This window comes from Mesoplodon mirus, assembly GCF_964341445.2.
Source record: "Mesoplodon mirus genome assembly, chromosome: 18".
NCBI lineage: Eukaryota > Metazoa > Chordata > Mammalia > Artiodactyla > Ziphiidae > Mesoplodon > Mesoplodon mirus.
Window position 1 is genome coordinate 54,892,634 of NC_138994.1, and position 16,963 is coordinate 54,909,596.

Consider the following 16,963-nt stretch of genomic DNA (forward strand, 5'->3'; position numbering starts at 1 on the left):
TGGCTCACGGGCCCAGCCGCTCCGCGGCATATGGGATCCTCCCAGACCGGGGCACGAACCCGTATCCCCTGCATCGGCAGGCGGACTCTCAACCACTGCGCCACCAGGGAGGCCCAGATTAAAACTTTTTTATGTAGGTAAATATATTGGTGTTTTTTTGTTAATGGCTTCTGGATTTTGTCTTGTTTAGGAAAATCTGTCCTACCCAAATATTATGAGATTATTCTTCAGTATTTTTCCTAATAATTTTATGACTGTTTTTCTTTTTTTACATTAGGTTCTTAATCTCTCTCTCTCTCACACACGCGCTCACACACACACATACACACACGCATGTATTTTAAAATGTTCTGTTGACAAATCATTCTTTTACCTCTGATTTGAAATATTAACTTTATCTTGTTAACTTTCTATGTACCTACTAATATCTGCTCTATGACTATAATTAGTTTATCTTTATAATATATTGGTTTTGTTATAAAAGCTTAATATTGAATAGAATGTTTAAGTACTTGATAATGCAAGTCTCCTCTGGTTCTTGTTTTTCAGAAAGTTATTTGGTATTCTCACAAATTTGTCCTTTCAAGTGAACTTCAGAATCAATTTACCATTTTAAATAAGCCCCACATCTTCCAAATCCATTATAATATCTTCTCACTACTTCTCTACTTTTTTTTTTTTTTGAAGGACATACTTTTAAAAAAATTAATTAAATTTGTTTTTGGCTGCGTTGGGTCTTCGTTGCTGCACGTGGGCTTTCTCTAGTTGCAGCAAGCAGGGGCTGCTCTTCGTTGCGGTGTGCGGGCTTCTCATGGCAGTGGCTTCTCGTTGCAGAGCATGGGCTCTAGGCACATGGACTTCAGTAGTTGTGGCACGTGGGCTCCGTAGTTGTGGCTCGCGGGCTCTAGAGCGTAGGCTCAGTAGTTGTGGTGCACGGGCTTAGTTGCTCCATGGCGTGTGGTATCTTCCTGGACCCGTGTCCTCTGCATTGGCAGGCAGATTCTTAACCACTGCGACAGCAGGGAAGTCCCTCCTCTACTTTTATTAGTGTAATTTAAGCTACCATTTTTCTCTTGCCTAGGCTATCTTCTAACATACAGCAGCAAGAAGACTCTTTTTTTTTGCGGTACGCAGGCCTCTCACTTCCGTGGCCCTTCCTGCTGCGGGGCACAGGCTCTGGACGCGCAGGCTCAGCGGCCACGGCTCACGGGCCCAGCCGATCTGCGGCATATGGGATCTTCCCAGATTGGGACACGAACCCGTGTCCCCTGCATCAGCAGGCGGACTCTCAACCACTGCGCCACTAGGGAAGCCCAAGAAGACTCTTTTAACAATTTTTTTTTAAGATTTTTTTTTTGATGTGGACCATTTTTAAAGCCTTTATTGAATTCTGTTACAATATTGCTTCTGTTTTATGTTTTGGGTTTTTGGCCGCGAGGCATGTGGGATCTTAGCTCCCCAACCAGGGATCGAACCCACACCCTGTGCATTGGAAGGCGAAGTCTTAACCACTGGACTGCCAGGGAAGTCCCAAGAAGACTCTTAAAAAACATAAATCTGATCCTGTTGCTCCCTTGTTTACATCCCTTCAATACCTTCTTCCCCTCTCTTTTTCATTACCTATTGCTGCATAACAAAGTACTACAAAGCTTTATAGCTTAAAATGGCCTGTTTATTTTGCTCACAATTTTGGGAGTCAGGAATTCATGACGGGTTCAACAGTGTTCCACAAGGTGTTGGCTGGGGTGGCTGGGGCTGGAGAATCCCTCCCAGTACAACTTCTTCAGTCACATGTCTGGCACCTCAGTGCTTCCTGGCCTCTGTCTCCACATGGCATCTCATTCTTCACAATCTCTCCGTGTGGCGTGGAGTTTTCACAGTATGGTGGTCTCCGAATAATCACACTTTTTACGTGCAGCTGGCTTCCAAGGAGGAGGGAAAGAAAAACTGTCAGACCAATTAAGGCCTGTGCCTAGAACTGGCACAGTGTCCCTTCTACCATATTTTATTGGTCAGAACAGTCACAGAACCTGCCTAGTTGCAAGAAGATGGAAAAATAGACTCCACTTTTTGATGTGGGAATGGCAAGATCTTATTACAGGAGAGCATGTGGGTTGAGAGATACCATGACTGTATTTGAAAAATATAATGTGCCACACCATCAAACTCAAAATAAATTCAAAGCTTTTAAAATGACCCACAAGGCTTTTCATGATCTGACCCATCCCTGCTTCTCTCTCTGACCTCATCCCCTGTATTTTCTTCTTTTGTTCCCTTTAGTTTAGCCACAGTGGCCTCTTTGCTAGGCTTTGAAAGTGCCACACTCATTCCAGCGTCAGATGTATTTTACCTGCCTCTGCTGCCTTGAATGTTCTTCTTTAGACCTTTGCATGGGTCTTCCCATTCTCTTCATTTAGGTCTCTCCTCAAATGTCAGCTCTTCCTGACCACCTTATCTGATAGAATCTTGATCGCTTAGTACCCCTAATCTTGCTTTTTCTTCTACATAGATTTTAGGGGTGGTATGAGAGCCTGGGGGGCCTGCATATACTTTTCTTCCCTCTTTGTTTTCTGAACAAGTTGAGAAATAGAAGACCAAAGGTAAAGACCAAAATATGTATGAAATATATAAATATTTGTGTGTATATGTATGTGTATGTTCAGTGTGAAGTTGTGAAGTTGGAGACCCAGTGGGCCTGCTATCTAAACCTCAGAATTAGGCAGACTTACCCACCTAGTCTCAGGCAGTGTTGGTTACTCCCTTCTGCAGGGTGAGTCCCCTGATCAACTCTTGGAATGTTGATATAGAGGAAAATTCTTATACTCTGTAACAAGCCTGTTCTCAAGTAAAGAAGGGTAGAGCTGAGTTGTGTGTACCCATTTATTATTCTCATTTTTATCAATCTGACTGACTAAAGGAGGATGAAAGGAGGGGAATAAAGGAAGTGTCAGAGATGACTCTCAGATCTGAGAAACTTGGTGGATTGTGGTACTATTTACTAAGATAGGAAACATGGTAGGAAAATTATAAATTAAATTTTAGAAACACTGACTTTGAAGTGTCTTAAGATACCCATGTGGAAATACCAAATAGGCATTTGGATGACACATTTGAACATAGAGATTTGGTAGTTGTATTAGTTTTCTATTGCTGTGTAACAAACTACCAGAAACACAGTGGCTTAAAACAATACAAAATTATTATCTCACAGTTTCTGTGGGTCAGGAATCTGGGCACTGGTTAGCTGGGTTCTCTGCTCAGGTTCTCACCAGGATGAAATCAGGGTATTGGTCAGGGCTATGATCTCATCTGAGGCTTGGGGTCCTCTTCCAAGCTCACTGGTTGTTGATAGAATTTAGGTCCTTATAGTTGTAGGACTGAGGCCTTCAGCTCCGAGAGGCTTCTTGCTGTTCCCTGCCATGTGGCCTTCCCCACAGCATGGTAGTTTGCTTCTTCAAGGCCAACAAAGTATTTTTGGTGCTTCATATCACTTTTATGGCTTCCCTGGTTAGGACAGTCTCATCTGAGATAATCTCCCTTTTAAGTCAACTGATTAGGGACCTTAATTGCGTCCTCAGAGTCCCTTTTGCCATGTAATGTAACAGTCATGAAAGGGATATCCCTTCATAGTTGCAAGTCCTTCTCACTCTTAAGGAAGAGAATTATACAGGGTGTGTCCACCAAGGAATGAGACTCTTGGGGCTTAGTCATTCATCATAGTAGTAATCAGTAGGATAGTCAGTGAATACACAAGATTGCCCAAGAGAAAGGGAGAACAGAATAGAGATTAGGGGATAATTTCAGAATTATTGGTACCTTGAGGGTACATTTATTCATCTTTGTGTTTATATCACCTACATTGCTATCGGGTACATAGCGGATATTCAATAAATGTTTGTTAGAATTCTTCCTTGATCTCAGATTTTGAAAAATCAATGTATAAATTTATATTATGTGTCCTTTCCTTTTATGTATATAGTCTTTTTTTCTTTTTTTGTGTGTCGTAAAATACACATAAAATTTACCACCTTAATCTTTTTTTTTTTTTTGCGGTACGCGGGCCTCTCACTGCCTCTTACCAGATACATGATTTGCAAATATTTTCTCCCATTCTGTGGTTTACCTTTTTGCTCTGTGGATAGTGTCTTTTTTTTTTTTCGGCCTCACTGTGTGGCATGCGAGATCTTTAGTTCCCCAACCAGGTATTGAACCCCATGCTCCCTGCAGTGGAAGCATGGAGTCTTAACCACTGGACTGCCAGGGAAGTCCCTGGATAGTGTCTTTTGATGCACGAAATTTTAAAGTTTTCTTGAAGTCCAGTTTGTTTATTTTTTCCTTTGTAACCTGTACCTTTGTTGCCATATCCAAGATATCATTAACAAATTCAGTGTCACGAAGTGTCCTATGTTTTCTTTTAAGAGTTTAATTGTTTTAGGACTAACATTTAGGTCCTTGACCCACTTTGAGTTACTTTTTGTGTATGGTGTTAGGTAAGGGTCTTACTTCATTCCTTAGCATCCACTGGATACCCAGTTTTCCCAGTACCATTTGTTGAAAAGACTGTCTTTTCTCCTTTAACTGGTCTTGGCACCCTTGTCAAAAATCATTTGACGATATACAAGAGGGTTTATTTCTGGGCTGTCTGTTCTGTTCCATTGGTCTACATGTCTGTCTTCATGCCAATACCATGCTGTTTTGATGACTGTAACTTCTAATAAGTTTTGAAATCAAGAAGTGTGAATCTTCCAAGGTTTTTCACCTTTTTCAAGATTGTTTTGGCTATTCAGGGTCCCTTGAGGTACATATGAATTTTAGAATGGGTTTTTCTATTTTTGCAAATATGTCTTTAGGATTTTTGATAGAGTGCATTGACTCTGTAGATCATTTTGTGTAGTATTGACAACTGAGATAATCATGTGGGTTTATTTCCCCTTCATTTTGTTGATGTGGTGTGTCACATCGATCAGTTTTCATATGTTGAACCATTCTTGTATTCCAGGAACAAATCCCACTTGGTCGTGGTGTATAATCAATCCTTTTTTGTGTGTGTGTGTGTGTGGTACGCGGACCTCTCACCGCTGTGGCCTCTCCCGCTGAGGAGCACAGGCTCAGTGGCCATGCCCCACGGGTCCAGCTGCTCCGCGGCATGTGGGATCCTCCCGGACCGGGGCATGAACCCATGTCCCCTGCATCGGCAGGCGGACTCCCAACCACTGCGCCACCAGGGAAGCACAATCAATCCTTTTAATGTGATGCAGAAATCTATTAGTATTTTGTTGAGAATTTTTGCATCAATGTTTATCAGGGATATTGGTCTATAATTTTCTTGTAGTGTCTTTGGCTTTGGTGTCAGGGTCATGCTGGCCTTATAGAGTGAGTTAGAAGTGTTCTTTTAATTTTGGGGGAAAGCTTTAAAAGGGTTGGTATTAGTTTTTCTTTAAATGTTTGGTTGAATTCACTAGTGAAGTGATCAAGTACAGGACTTTTCTTTTTTGGGAGATTTTTTGATTACTGATTCAATTTCCTTAGTAGTTATAGGTCTATTCAGGTTTTCTATTTTTTTGTGATTTAGTCTTGGTAAGTTTTGTGTTTCTAGGAATTTTTCCATTTTATCTAGGTTTTCCAATCTTTTTGGCCTACAGTTGTTCATAGTACTCTCTTTAAATCCTTTTTAGTTCTGTAGAATTGATAGTAATGTCCCCACTTCCATTTCTGATTTTAGTGCTTTGAGTGTTCTCCTTTTTCTTGGTCCATTGAGCTAAAGGTTTGTCAATTTTGTTGATCTTTTTGAGGAACCAACTCTTGATTTCATACATTTTCCTCTATTGTTTTTCTATTAATATTTTGTTTATCTCTGCTCTCATCTTTATTTCTTTCCTTCTCCTAGATTTTGGTTTCCTTTGTTCTTTTTTCTAGTTCCTTAAGTTGTAAAGTTAGGTTGTTGAGTTGAAAGTTTCCTTGTTTTTTCTTTTTTTTTTTTTTTTTTAGTTTCCTTGTTTTTAATGTAAGCATTTATAGCTATAAATTTCCCCCTTAGCACTGCTTTCACTGCATCCCATAAGCTTTGGTTTGTTGTGTTTTCATTTTCATTCATCTCTAAGTATTTTCTAATGTCCCTTGTGAGTTCTTCTTTGAAACATTGGTTGTTTAAAAGTATAATGTTTAATTTCCACAGAATTTTCCAGTTTTACTTTTGTTACTGATTTCCAACTTCATTCCATTGTGGTCAGAGAAGATACTTTGCATATCTATCTTTTAAAATCTATTGAGATGTTATTTGTGTCCTTACCTATGGTTTAACCTGTAAAATGTCCCATGTACACTTAAGAAGATTGTATATTCTATTGTTGGGTACAGTGTTTTGTACATGTATATTAGGTCTAATTGTTTTATTGTGGTGTTTGAGTCCTCTATTTCCTGACTTATCTTCTGTCTGGTTGTTTTCTCTGTTATCGTGAGTGAAATGTTGAAGTCTCCAACTGTTATTGTAGAACTCTCTGTTTCTCCCTTCAATTCTGTCAGTTTTTGCTTCATGTGTTTTTTTTTTTTTAATTGTGACCATGTCACATATGAAGTTTTTTTTTAAAAATAATTAATTAATTAATTTTTGGCTGTGTTGGGTCTTTGTTGCTGCGCACAGGCTTTTTCTAGTTGTGGTGAGCAGGGGCTACTCTTCGTTGTGGTGTGTGGGCTTCTCATTGCGGTGGCTTCTTGTTGCGCAGCACAGGCTCTATGCACATGGGCTTCAGTAGTTGTGGCATGTGGGCTTCAGTAGTAGTGGCTCGCAGGCGCTAGAGTGCAGTCTCAGTAGTTGTGGCACACGGGCTTATTTGCTCCGTGGCATGTGGGATCCTCCTAGACCAGGGCTCAAACCTGTGTCCCCTGCATTAGCAAGCAGATTCTTAACAACTGTGCTACCAGGGAAGTCCCTGCTTCATGTATTTTGATGGTCTGTAATTAGCTGTGTAAACGTTTATAATCTATCTTCTTGCTGTATTGAACCTTGTATTAATTTATGATGTCCTCCTTTGTCTCATAACTTCTTTTGATTTAAAGTCTATTTTGGGGGCTTCCCTGGTGGCGCAGTGGTTGAGAATCTGCCTGCTAATGCAGGGGACACGGGTTCGAGCCCTGGTCTGGGAGGATCCCACATGCCGCGGAGCAACTAGGCCCGTGAGCCACAACTACTGAGCCTGCGCGTCTGGAGCCTGTGCTCCACAACGAGAGGCCGCGATAATGAGAGGCCCGCGCACTGCGATGAAGAGTGGCCCCTGCTTGCCACAGCTAGAGAAAGCCCTCGCACAGAAACGAAGACCCAACACAGCAAAAAAATAAATTAATTAATAAACTCCTACCCCCAACATCTTCTTTAAAAAAAAATAAAAATAAAAATAAAGTCTATTTTGTCTTGTATTAGTATAGCCTACTCTCTTTTGATTACTGTTTGCATGGAATATTTTTTTCCATTCCTTCTTCTTTAACCTGTTTGTGTCTTTGGATATTGAGTGAGTCTCCTGTAGGCAACTTATAGTTGGGTCATGTGTTTTTGTCCATTCTGCCAAATCTGTCTTTTGATTGGAGGGTTTAATCTAATTACATTTTAAGTAATTACTGATAAGAGGGGACTTATGCTGTCATCATGCTATTTGTTTTCTATATGCCCTATAGCTTTTTTTGGTCCCTCATTTCCAACATTACTGTCTTCTTTTGTGTTTACTTTTTGTAGTGGAATGTTTAAATTCCTTTCTCATTTCCTTTTTGTATATTCTACAGCTATTTTCTTTGTGGTTACCAGAGGGATTACATTGAATGCCCTAATGTTATAACACTCTCACTTGAATTTATACTACTTAACTCTGAGTTTTGACAAATACACACATTCATGTAATCCTCACCATGGTCAAGATATAGGAAGTTTCATTACCCCCCAAATTCCCTCGTACCTCTTTGGCCAGGAGGGGAGGTGGTGGCAAATCCTGAGGGGACATCTGTTGTCTTGCAGGGGAGAGGCCTCTGAATTGTCTTCAGACAGGCGTGGGGAATGCTTGCTCTTAGTAACAGTAATGGGCCACTTCTGTAGACTTTGAGGGTTCAGGGCAATTTGGAGATAAAAGATTTTGGGGAGCACCAACCCAGATGTTTCCATTACATGTGTCAGAGTCTTATTATTCTTTGCCAACCACAGCTCTCTGATCTTGGCGTAGCAGACCTGCCTTGTTTGGGAGTTTAACTTTTGGAACCTAGCAACTCTGATAATTCTGGTTCTTGTCCTTAGGTTTCTTTGCCTTCCTGCTGGAGGAGAGGAGAGCATCTTTGTGTGCTTCCAGAGAGGCCTTCTGGCTTTCATACTTAGCTTCTAATTGGCAGTCAGCTTTTTGTTATCTTTTTTCGCAGAGCTCAAATAGTTTAGTAATATTCTTCAAATTCAATTGTTTTTGAGGTTACCATTTCTCCTTCATTGCGAGCTTTAAATTCACATCTTAGCACCTGCTCCGTCTGCTCTGAGAGCCTAGTGCAGGATGTTCATTAAGGTGTTCCCTTGGGATGCACACCTGAGAGAAGGGAGGATTGCAGATGCCGAATTCATGGTACAGTGCAGGCCCAGAATCAGGTTTGGCCAACCCCTTTGGGGAGCTCTGGAGCTAGAATGGCCCTTTTGAGTTTCCCAGAATTGGGCTGAGGTATTCCAGCCTTTATATTGCCATATCAATTGGTCATTGGATGTGGGCTGCCCAGGAAGGGTTTCACCTGGGCAGGATCATTCTCTGCAGGTGAGGCGATCCCTGAGGGGCTGACTGACAGCACTCTAGCAGTTAAGTCCTTCCCTGAATGGGGAGCTGAGCAGTGCCTCAGTGTCTACCAAAATTCCCCTGTATCCACTAGGAGTGACCAGTTCGTTTTTGTTTTTTTAGTATCATTAACTCATGGATTTAAATATGTATATATTTAGAAAACTTGCCATTGACTTATAAGTATGGAAAGATGCACAAATGTATGTAAATATACAGCTCAATAAATGTTTGCCAAGTAAACACAGCAGTGTAACCAGTACAGAGATCAGGAAATAAAACAATGCTAGCAATCCAGGAGTTCCTCTTTCCCCTTCCTTTTCCTTCTGGTCATTACTTGCTCTTTCCAAGGGTCTCTGCTATCCTGACTTGAATTTAACATGTTTTTGAAATTTGTAACAATCATACAGTACGGGATCTTTTGTTCTGACTTCTTTCACTCAGTATTATATTTATGAAATCAAGTTTATAGCTGTAAGTCATTTATTCCCATTGCTGTAGAGTTTTTCTTTGTTTGAATATACCATTTAAAAAAACCATTTCTGCTGTTGATAGGCATTTGGAGTGTTTCCAGTTTTTGGAAGTTTTGAAAGCACTGCTATAAACATAGCTGAACATATCTTTTGGTGAACATATGTACACATTTCTCTTGGGTATATACCTAGTGAAGTTGCTAAGTACAGTTGGCCCTCTGTATCCGTGGGTTCCACACCTGTGGATTCAACCAGTGCATATAAAAAATAGTCAGGGAAAAAAAAATCCAGAAAGTTCCAGAAAGCAAAATTTGAATTTGCTAAGCAACTGGCAACTATTTAAGTAGCATTTGCATTGTATTTAAAACTATTCTTGGCATTTGTATCGTATTAGGTATTATAAGTAATCTAGAGATAATTTAAAGTATATGTAAGTATGTGCGTAGGTTATGTGCAAATATTATGCCATTTTATATAAGGGACTTGAGTATCACAAATTTTGGTATCCTCTGGGCTCCTGGAACCAATGTCCTGCAGATTTGGAGCGATGACTGTATGTATATGTTCCATTTTAGCAGATAATGTCAGTCTTCCAAAGTAATTACTGATTTACACTCCTACTTGTAATGTACAGAAGTTCCATTTGCTGTGATTTGCCCCTGTTTATTTAGGATGTTACCCTCCAGGTTGTACAATTAAGAACTGGGTGTATTTACTAGGGTCCCTCTCTCTTTAGCAGGTTCTGTACTCTAATCTTTGTTTTCTGAGGCTATGAGATTTTGAAATTCTGTTCTGCTTTTCAGAAGTTTTTGGCTTAGCTTTTTTACCATTTTCCACCCAATTATGCATTTGAGACTCCCTCATGTCTTCAGTTGTGTCACTCCAGCTCTCAGTGACAACCAGAAGCTCTGATGGTTCCTCTTTTCCCTCAACAGAGGTACTTTGCTTGGGAAAGACATATTTCTGAGTCTTTTTTTTGGGGGGGGGCAGATTCTGCAAATGCCCCAGGGCAGGAGGAAACAGCTGCAGAAGATCACCTTGCTTCTCCATAGTTCACCCTTTTTTGGAAACTTAGCCTCTCTAGGCCTCATTCCTTCAGTAGCTCTCTAAAATCTTTAAACAGTTGATTTTTGTATTTTTCTTTTTCGTGTGTGTGTGTGAGTTTGGGGGAGGGAGGTGTTGTTTTGCTGTGAATTACTCTACCTTGGAAGCAGAAGTATGGATTAAAACATATTTGATGTTTCAATAAATTAAAATTGTTGTCCTTAACAGTGTTCAAATTATTCCATTTTTGGTCAGCGGGAGCCTCCTCAAAATTTATTCCTGAGTCTTTTTGACTCGACCCTTTGATAGCTTTCTTTGGCAGCTTTCTTGCTATCTGGTATGACAAAGTGTTCCAGGTTCATCATGTACCTTTTTGCCTCAGATGTGGAATCAGCCATTCTGAAGGAGTCCCAATTCCTTTTACCAGGAAATGGAATCTCAAGATCATTACTGCAGGGTTGGTCGTTGTTTCTAGGCATTTTCAGCAAACAAAGGGAGAAAAATATATTTTATTTTCTTCATACAAGATAAAACTACATTAAGAATTGATATAGATACTTCCAGTTCCAATTCAAGACTACAGGGTTTTTACTTTACTGTTCCTCTCCTGTACTGAGAGTCGCAGTTTTTAATGACACCAGTAGTGACAGAATTAAAATATCAACAAATCACTCATTTCCATGATCCCACAGTACATACAGGATCAAGATTTATCTTCATTTTTTTGTCCCTAGAGTATATTCCATTAGGAAGTCAACCTAATATGATTTCTTCTCTTTGTGACTATGCCATTAAAAATTTGGATACAAATTTCAGTTTATTTGTTTATTTTTGATTTCTATTTTATTTCTTAGAATTTTAATTTAATTTTATATTTACATAAATTACATAATTTCAAAATAAAATCTACAAAAACCAGGGAGTATAGATTCTATCCTCAACACCTCTCCTTTATTTTCTTTAACTTCCTAAAGGTAACCACTTAAAAGTTTTTAAGTTTCATCCTTCTGTTTTTGTATGTGCGAAGAGGTGTGTGTGTGTGTGTGTGTGTGTGTATATGTATTTATTTCCCCTCCTACTTCTTAGATGAATGGTAGCATACTGTATACTCTTTTCTTCACCCTGTTTTTTTAACTTAAAGATATATCCTGGAGACTGTTCCATAGTTTGATGAATTTGGACTCATTTCTGTCATATTTTTTATGTTACATTTATATTTATACAAATCTTTTATTTTAAGTCATTTTTAATTGTATGGTCTATGTTATTTGCTCTCCCAGTGTATTTTTTGGTATTTCAGAAGGTTTGTGTATTAGGGTTCAGTCAGGGAAGCTGATTGTGTAATGTGGGAAGGGACTTATTATGGAAATAAGACCATATACAGTTTTGAGAGGACTCGTGGGGTGAAGATCTAGAAGGGGGAATTGGAGGATCAGAGAAGGAGTCACTAGTCAGATCCTCTAAATCAGTGGCAACGGGTAGACAAGTTGGAGCTTTTAGGGAAATCTGAGAAGCCAACTATGTCCAGCCACTGGAGTGCGACTGTGAAGGAGAAGCTTGAAGAGAGCCACATGGGAAACTCTTGCTGTGTTTAGTTACCCCCTCTGTAGGTTTTCACCTAAGCATCTGGTGGTGGGCTTGTGCCACTGCTCACCCAGCACAAACCAGCAGTTTGTATTTTTGTTCTGTTGGTTACTTTTATATTGATGCCTTTGTATAGTACTTCAGTTTCCTCCCTTTCTTGGGAGGGGAAGTTGTTTTATAGTGATTTTCTTCTGTAAGCAATATTGAAACAGCTAGTAACTTATTCTCATCTCCTCAGCCAGCATTTGGTTTAAAATAATACCCTTTTACTCTTAGTACCATAAGGTAATCAGGAAACATCCTACTTTTTGTATACTCTCACTACCCTCTCCCCATTTTTGATAATTGTACTGTATCTATACTGTCATTACACATAGCAATTACATAGTATGTTTTTTCTCTTACTCTCGTCATTTATTCTCAGTTCTTTTAATAAATGTGTATTAATGGTCCTTCGTAATGTGGATGTGTCTCCTGTTATTTTGGTTGACTGAAGTATATTCTCTAGTAGATTCCTCACGAAAGGCTTAAGGGAGCAATATTTCCTGGGTTCTTACAGTTCAGAACAGTTTGATTGTCACCATTGTACTTGCGAGTCAGTTTGCCTGCATATAAAATCCTTGGTTTACTTTATCTTCTCTTGAGAATATTAAAATGTTATTTCATTTTCTATTAGCATATAGTATTGTCAAAGTCTGATGACAGTCTAATTTTTGTTTTTTGTGTAAGTGGCTTTCTCTTTCTGCCTGAATGTTTAAAGGATTTTTTTTTTTCTTGTTCACAGAAGGTCAATTGTTGTACTAAAATATGCCCTGGTATTGGTCATTCTGGGTCAGTTTTTCCAGGTATGCGGTATGCCCTTTAAATATATAGTTTCAAGTGTTTTTGAAAAATTTCAGCAACGTTTTCTTGAAGTCTAGTTTCTCATATTCATTCTACTCCATTGATTTGATTTCCTTCTTTGAGGACTCCTGTTATACATACGTTGGATCTTGTTTGCATGTCTTCTCTGTCCCTTTATTGCAAATCCCATCTCATTTTTCTTTTCTTTTTTTTTTTGATATTAGAATTTTCCTCCTATTTACCTTCTTTTTCTCTTAAAGCATTATATATATATTAATAAATTTATTTAATTTATTTATTTCTGGCTGCATTGGGTCTTCATTTCTGTGCGTGGGCTTTCTCTAGTTGCAGGCAGGCGGGGGCTATTCTTTGCTGCGGTGCACGGGCTTCTCATTGTGGTGGCTTCTCTTTTTGCGGAGCATGGGTTCTAGGCGTGCAGGCTTCAGTAGTTGTGGCACGTGGGCTCAGTAGTTGCGGCTTGCGGGCTCTAGAGCACAGGCTCAGTAGTTGTGGCGCACGGGCTTAGTTGCTCCGCGGCATGTGGGATCTTCCCGGACCAGGGCTTGAACCTGTGTCCCCTGCATTGGCAGGCGGATTCTTAACCACTGTGCCACCAGGGAAGCCCTATATTTTGTTTTATTCACTCTTTAATATCTTCTGGTTAGTCTTCACTTCTGAAATGATTTTTCTTTTTTTTCTAATTCTTTCCTGAGTTTTGTCAACTTATTTCTATTTGTAATTCTAATTTGTTATTTCATATCTTCAGTCATTTAAAAAATTTCTCTTGGCTCATTTTGAATTAATAATTTACAGTTTCATCTGTTGGTGAGCATATCTTTTTGGCGTGTTTTCATTTTCTGTTGCAATGTTATTCTATCTCTTATTCTTTTTTCTCAAAATAACTTCACATATGATTTGACTACAGTGTTTTCTGTTGCTCATTTTTATGTGAAATTAGTTTTCCTCAATTGGTAGGAGAGAAATGTGGGCCAGGATAATTTCTATCTTCATGGCTCTGGAGCTCTTCTGTTGCTTTCATGAAATTAAACGAATATGTCATCTCATTCTTTGTGAGCTCTCTTGGCTTCCTTCCTCTCTTCCACCTTTATCTGGATCTTCTTCTTTTGCCCTGTTGTTCTTATTTCAGTCTGGAGTGAATCTCGGCAATTTCTTCTCAGCATGGGCTTCATCCTTGAAGGAAGTGTTTCTTTAGCTCGTTAGTTTAGAACTGTGCTGTCCAGTGGGTACAATGGCTACTTAAATTTAAGTAAAATAAATTAAAATAAAATTAAACATTTGATTCATCATTTGCATTACCCACATAACAAGTGCTTAATAGCCATATATGGCTAGTGGCTACTGTAATGAGCATTGTTGATACAGTATAATATCCTAACCACAGAAAGTTCTATTAGACAGTGATGGTTTAAAGTGTGCTTTCTTCTTTTCAGACTTTATTATAGACCTTTTGCACACCCGTGCCAATTGCTATGTGTACAAAAACCCCTGTATTTTAGCTAAGCTTCTAAACTTGTCCTGCTGTACTTTTCATTGAGGATGTAATGCAGTTTGGGGATTTTCCTTGTCAGGTCCATCAAACATTCTGCTTCCCTCTGCTCTCTCTTGCACAGATGCTTATACCACACCAGTTTTGCAGCTGTAAGTGGTTTGTTCTTATTTGCTGCTTGTATTTTGGTTATTGTGGGGTGCCTTGTCCCCTAATTTTGATGTAGATATGGTCCGTGGGTTTTGCGATTCTAGCTTCTTTGCTATTTTATGAGGGGGTGTATTAGTCAGGGTTCTCTAAAGAAACAGAACCAATACAGGGGAGATAGAAGGGTCTGAGGGCCTGAGAACCAGGAACACTAAGGGCAGGAGATCAATGTCTCAGTTTAAGTAGTTAAGCAAAAGGGACCAATTCTTCCTCCTTCTGCCTTTTTTATTCTATTCAGGCCCTCAGTGGATTGGCTGATGCCCACCCACATTGGAGGGGGTGCAAACTGCTTTACAGAGTCCACCTATTCAAATGCTAATTTCATCTGGAAACACCCTCAGAGACACACCCAGAAATAGTGTTTAGCCAAATATCTGTGTGCTCTATGATCCAATCAAGTTGACATGTAAAATGAACCCTCACAGAGGGATTTGGGGAGATTCACAAGCTACATTGCAGCCACTGCCATTCTCTCTCTCTTTTTAAGGATATTAACAATTCTTTATTTTCTTTCTTTCTTTTCTTTTTTTTTTTTTTTTTTTTTTTTTTGCGGTACGTGGGCCTCTCACTGTTGTGGCCTCTCCCGTTGCGGAGCACAATGCGCAGGCTCAGCGGCCCTGGCTCACGGGCCCAGCCGCTCCGAGGCATGTGAGATCTTCCCAGACCGGGGCACGAACCCGTGTCCCCTGCATCGGCAAGCGGACTCTCAACCACTGAGCCACCAGGGAAGACCTATTTGCATTTTTTTAACAGTTTAGTTTTTAGAGCAGTTTTAGGGTCACAGAAAAATTGAGTGGAAGGTAAAGAGTTTTCCCATATGCCCTGTGCCTCCACACATGCACAGACTCCTTTTTTTTTTTTTTTTTTTTCTTTTTTTTTTTTTTTTTTTGCGGTATGCGGGCCTCTCACTGTTGTGGCCTCTCCCGTTGCGGAGCACAGGCTCCGGACGCGCAGGCCCAGCGGCCATGGCTCACGGGCCCAGCCGCTCCGCGGCATATGGGATCCCCCCAGACCGGGGCACGAACCCGTATCCCCTGCATCGGCAGGCGGACTCTCAACCACTGCGCCACCAGGGAGGCCCCAGACTCCTTTATTATCAGCATCTCCCACTAGAGTGGTACACTGGTTACAATTGATGAACCCACATTGACATGTCATAATCACCCAAAGTCCACAGTTTACATTATAGTTTCCTCTTGGTGCAGCCACTGCCATCTTCTACAATCCTCTTTTTTTGGTCTTTCAGATTTTTTTCTCTCCATAATCTTGTAATATTATGTAATTCTGTAGCTTCTGTTCTGCCTTATCTTCTAAACCCTAAACGTGCTTCCCCTCTTTTCTTTAGTATTTCTTTACCATCAAATTACATTATTAACTGACTAAGCAAACTTGGGCATGCTGCTTGGTCTCTTTCCACCTTTTGTTGCACCATTTTAAAAATGAGGAAGCTGGACTCAGGTTTGTTTCTTCACGGAGGAACCTCATCAGTGTTCTCTGTTAGTGTTAGCAGGATCTATTATTTAAACAGTAAATGTATTCGTGATGCTTTCAGTACAGAATGCTGCTCTTAAACAGGGTAGAGATGAACTTCCTGGTAGTGCGACTTAGTTCATTCTCAGCTAAATATAAATGTAATATCTCCCTTAAAAGATATTTTTTTGCATGAGATTTATCTCTTTGTTGTTCTGTTACTCCCTCAGCTGTGTACCTGAGGGTGATTATCTTACCTGAAGCAGTCTTACTATGTATATTCCAGGCTATACAGTTTGTTTTCTTTTCTGCAGTCTGCCGTTATTTGCCATTACTGACTAGAGGTCTAAGGCATAGATTTTCTTGGTCTATTGTTCTTTTAATGCTTGAGTTCAATATATAAAAGAAAAGATTGCATTTTATTGCAGACATTTTTCTCTGAAATAATTTTTAGCTACAAGGAAGTAGCTCTATTTCTGTGAGTCATCATTCTGTCTTACATAGTGCTGGCTAAAGATTTAATTTTGTAGATAGAGATTTATGACTTCTAGAAAGCTGCAAAAATTGAAATTTCTAAAGAATTTTAGATTTGCTATAAATTCCTTTATATATTGAAAATTGGAGCTTGAGATACAAATATAGGTAATTGTGGTTGATAAAATTTTCCTAATATCTCATGATTTTCAAAGAGAAATAGAGTTCTCGGTAGTCATTTTAAAATGTAAGCTAACTTTTTTTTTTTTTTTTTCCTCAGCTTCCAATAAAAACAGGACAGCAGAGTACACATACCAAAGTCAGTACCGAACACAACAAGGAATGTCTTATCAATATTTCCAAATACAAGTTTTCTTTGGTTATAAGCGGCCTCACCACTATCTTAAAGAATGTTAACAATATGGTGAGTGTTTGCATTACTGTTTTATGGGAGAATTCGGTTTGTTTTTGATTTTAAACTTTGGAACAGCATATTTTGAAGTATGTAAAGTCATTTTCTGTGGACTCTGGATATAAACATTCATCTTAATTTATGGATGAGACAGGTAACC

The 16,963-nt window shown here is 39.4% G+C and overlaps 1 protein-coding gene across 6 annotated transcripts in view; it reads left to right on the forward strand.

The window, feature by feature from the left end:
* NF1 (neurofibromin 1) overlaps positions 1 to 16,963 on the forward strand; it is a 259,294-nt gene that overhangs the window by 40,397 nt on the left and 201,934 nt on the right. For 5 of the 6 annotated variants that reach the window (XR_014291882.1, XM_082603385.1, XM_082603382.1 and 2 more), the window contains exon 2: positions 16,672 to 16,815. The exons of the other annotated variant lie outside the window; for it this stretch is intronic. Coding sequence is in view for 4 of the 5 variants with exons in the window: in XM_082603385.1 (XP_082459511.1) it covers positions 16,672 to 16,815 (144 nt within the window). In the remaining variant the exon portion in view is untranslated. The remainder of the gene's footprint in view (positions 1 to 16,671; positions 16,816 to 16,963) is intronic. 6 annotated transcript variants of the gene reach the window in all.